At 35.4% G+C, this 2,114-nt stretch overlaps 1 protein-coding gene across 1 annotated transcript; it reads left to right on the top strand.

Moving 5' to 3' along the window:
- The first annotated feature begins 428 nt into the window (after positions 1-428).
- Positions 429-1,466, top strand: LOC131040106 (uncharacterized). Its single transcript, XM_057972964.2, has one exon. The coding sequence runs from the start codon at positions 429-431 to the stop codon at positions 1,464-1,466; it is 1,038 nt and encodes a 345-aa protein (XP_057828947.2).
- The last annotated feature ends 648 nt before the right edge of the window (positions 1,467-2,114 follow it).

The following is a 2,114-nucleotide window of genomic DNA, read 5'->3' as shown; positions in this document are numbered from 1 at the left end:
TGGCAGAAAGCATAGTCATTTGGTGAGTATGTTCTTCAAGAACGCAAGGACCATGCTTAACAAAACGGGAGAAATCCATATTACTCACAAAGTAAGAAAACCCTATAGCAAGTGGAAATTAGTGGAACAAGCACAAGAAAGTGGGCTACATTTGAAAGAATCAGTTGAATTTCATATAGAAGATTATCCTGGCTATGTTAACAGAAGAGGAGCTCAACGGAAGATAGGAAAGGCTTTCCCCCTGGGCGAGTGTCGTACTTATATGTTCGATCTAGGGTAAAATTATCACTGCAACAAGCTCTCTCTTTTATCCTTTGGTTTGTAGGTTTCAGTATTGTATGCATAGCTTATTACAAAAGCTTTTCTTTTGTAGATCTGCCTTTCGTAACTCTTTTCACAAGCATTGTAAAGAGAAGAAATCGGTAGCCATGCCAAATATGTTAGAGGAGTTTTGTTCTAAATCACATCCAAACAGTCTTAAAGCTGTTGATTTACAACTTGAATCTGAAAAAATACAGAGAAAGGCAGCTGAAAGTGCAAGAGTATATTTGGAGGCTTCATTCTCCCAGTTGATGACACTCGCAGAAAAAGCCCTGGATGGGAAGGATGAATTCAGAAGGCATAGAGACAATGCCCTTCACCAAAAGAACCAAATTTGCACTTGCAGAGAGAAGGGAAATTTTGCCAAACAATTAGCTGAAGCTTTGAGATTGAAAGAAGATGCAGTTATGCACAGAGATTTGAGTATTCTGGAGCTTGAATCTGAAAGGAAAGCCAAAATTGATGTTGAATCTGCAAGAGATGAAACATTAAAGGAAAGAGATGAACTTAGAAGTAAAAAAGATGAAGCTTTGCAAGAAAAGGCAAAGGTTACCAGACAATTAGCTGAAGCTTTGAGATTGAAAGAAGATGCAATAAATCAAAGAGATGTGAACATGTTGAACCTCAAATTGGAAAGGCAGGCAAGAAAGGCTGCCGAGACTGCAAGTGCAGACCTTAAATTTGAAAGGCAGGCAAGAAAGGCTGCCGAGACTGCAAAAGCAGATACAGAGGATTTACTAAAGCAGATGCAGAGCATGAAAGCTAAGAAAATAGAGACTCTACAGAGACAGAAAGATGATGCCCTATTTCAAAAGGCAAATGCTTGCATAGAAAAAGAAAAGATTGCAAAACAATTAGATGAGGTTTTGAGATTGGAAGCCAAGAAAATAAATACTCTACAGAGACAGAGAGATGATGCCCTCTGTCAAAAGGAAAATTCTTGCAGGGAAAAAGCAGAGATTGCAAAAGAATTAGATGAGGCTTTGAGATTGGAAACAACTAACGAAAGAATAAGGATTCTAAGGGAACAAAATGACCTTAACCTTAAGAACCGAAAGGATCAGATTGTTTCATGGATGGTTGTGGCTTGTGACTTGAGTGTTTCTATTACATTTTTTACTGTTCTGTATGCTCTGAAAATATAATCCTAAAACTTAAAAAATGAGCTGTTCTGGTATGTGGAGATTTTACATATTGTAAGTTTTGCATTTGTATTATTTATAACCACTACGGAGCACTTTCATCACTATGGCCATTCTATGAAGGTAGTTTAGCATGAACATGCCCTCATTTTAGCTCTATCTATCTCAGTGACATATCATTTAATGGTTTGAAAAGGTTTTGCCCTCATTTTAGCTCTATCTATCTCCGTAACATATCATTTAATGGTTTAAAAAGGCTTTGCTCTGTTGGATGTCTCTATTGAATTTCTTATCTCTCATGTTACTTGAGGATCTTTACATCGAATCCATATTCATAAAGATGATTCTCATAACCATTAAATTGTTATCTGACATCTTATTTGAACACTACAATATTTTTTTTTTTTAACAATTGACAATATCCCATTCAAAACTTTCTCAAATTTATATTAAGAATATGTTTTAAAATGAAGTATATAAGATTTATTTTAATGCTTAGTTTGGTGGTAATAATTTATCAAAACACAAGTTATATAAAAAAAATTAAAACATCAAACTACTATTTTGATAGACAAATGTAATTGTATCAAAAGAAGGTAGATCTTTCTAACAACGAGTCCCCCACAAGGAGGGTTTGCAAAAGGGAGGACC

The sequence above is a fragment of the Cryptomeria japonica genome, chromosome 10 (genome assembly GCF_030272615.1).
Source record: "Cryptomeria japonica chromosome 10, Sugi_1.0, whole genome shotgun sequence".
Taxonomy (NCBI): Eukaryota; Viridiplantae; Streptophyta; class Pinopsida; order Cupressales; family Cupressaceae; genus Cryptomeria; species Cryptomeria japonica.
Note: the sequence above shows the minus strand (reverse complement) of the source record. Positions and strands in the feature narration are given on the sequence as shown.

Excerpts from the sequence above, each read along its gene's own strand:
- LOC131040106 (XM_057972964.2), top strand. The coding sequence starts at position 429 with ATGCCAAATATGTTAGAGGAGTTTTGTTCTAAATCACATCCAAACAGT.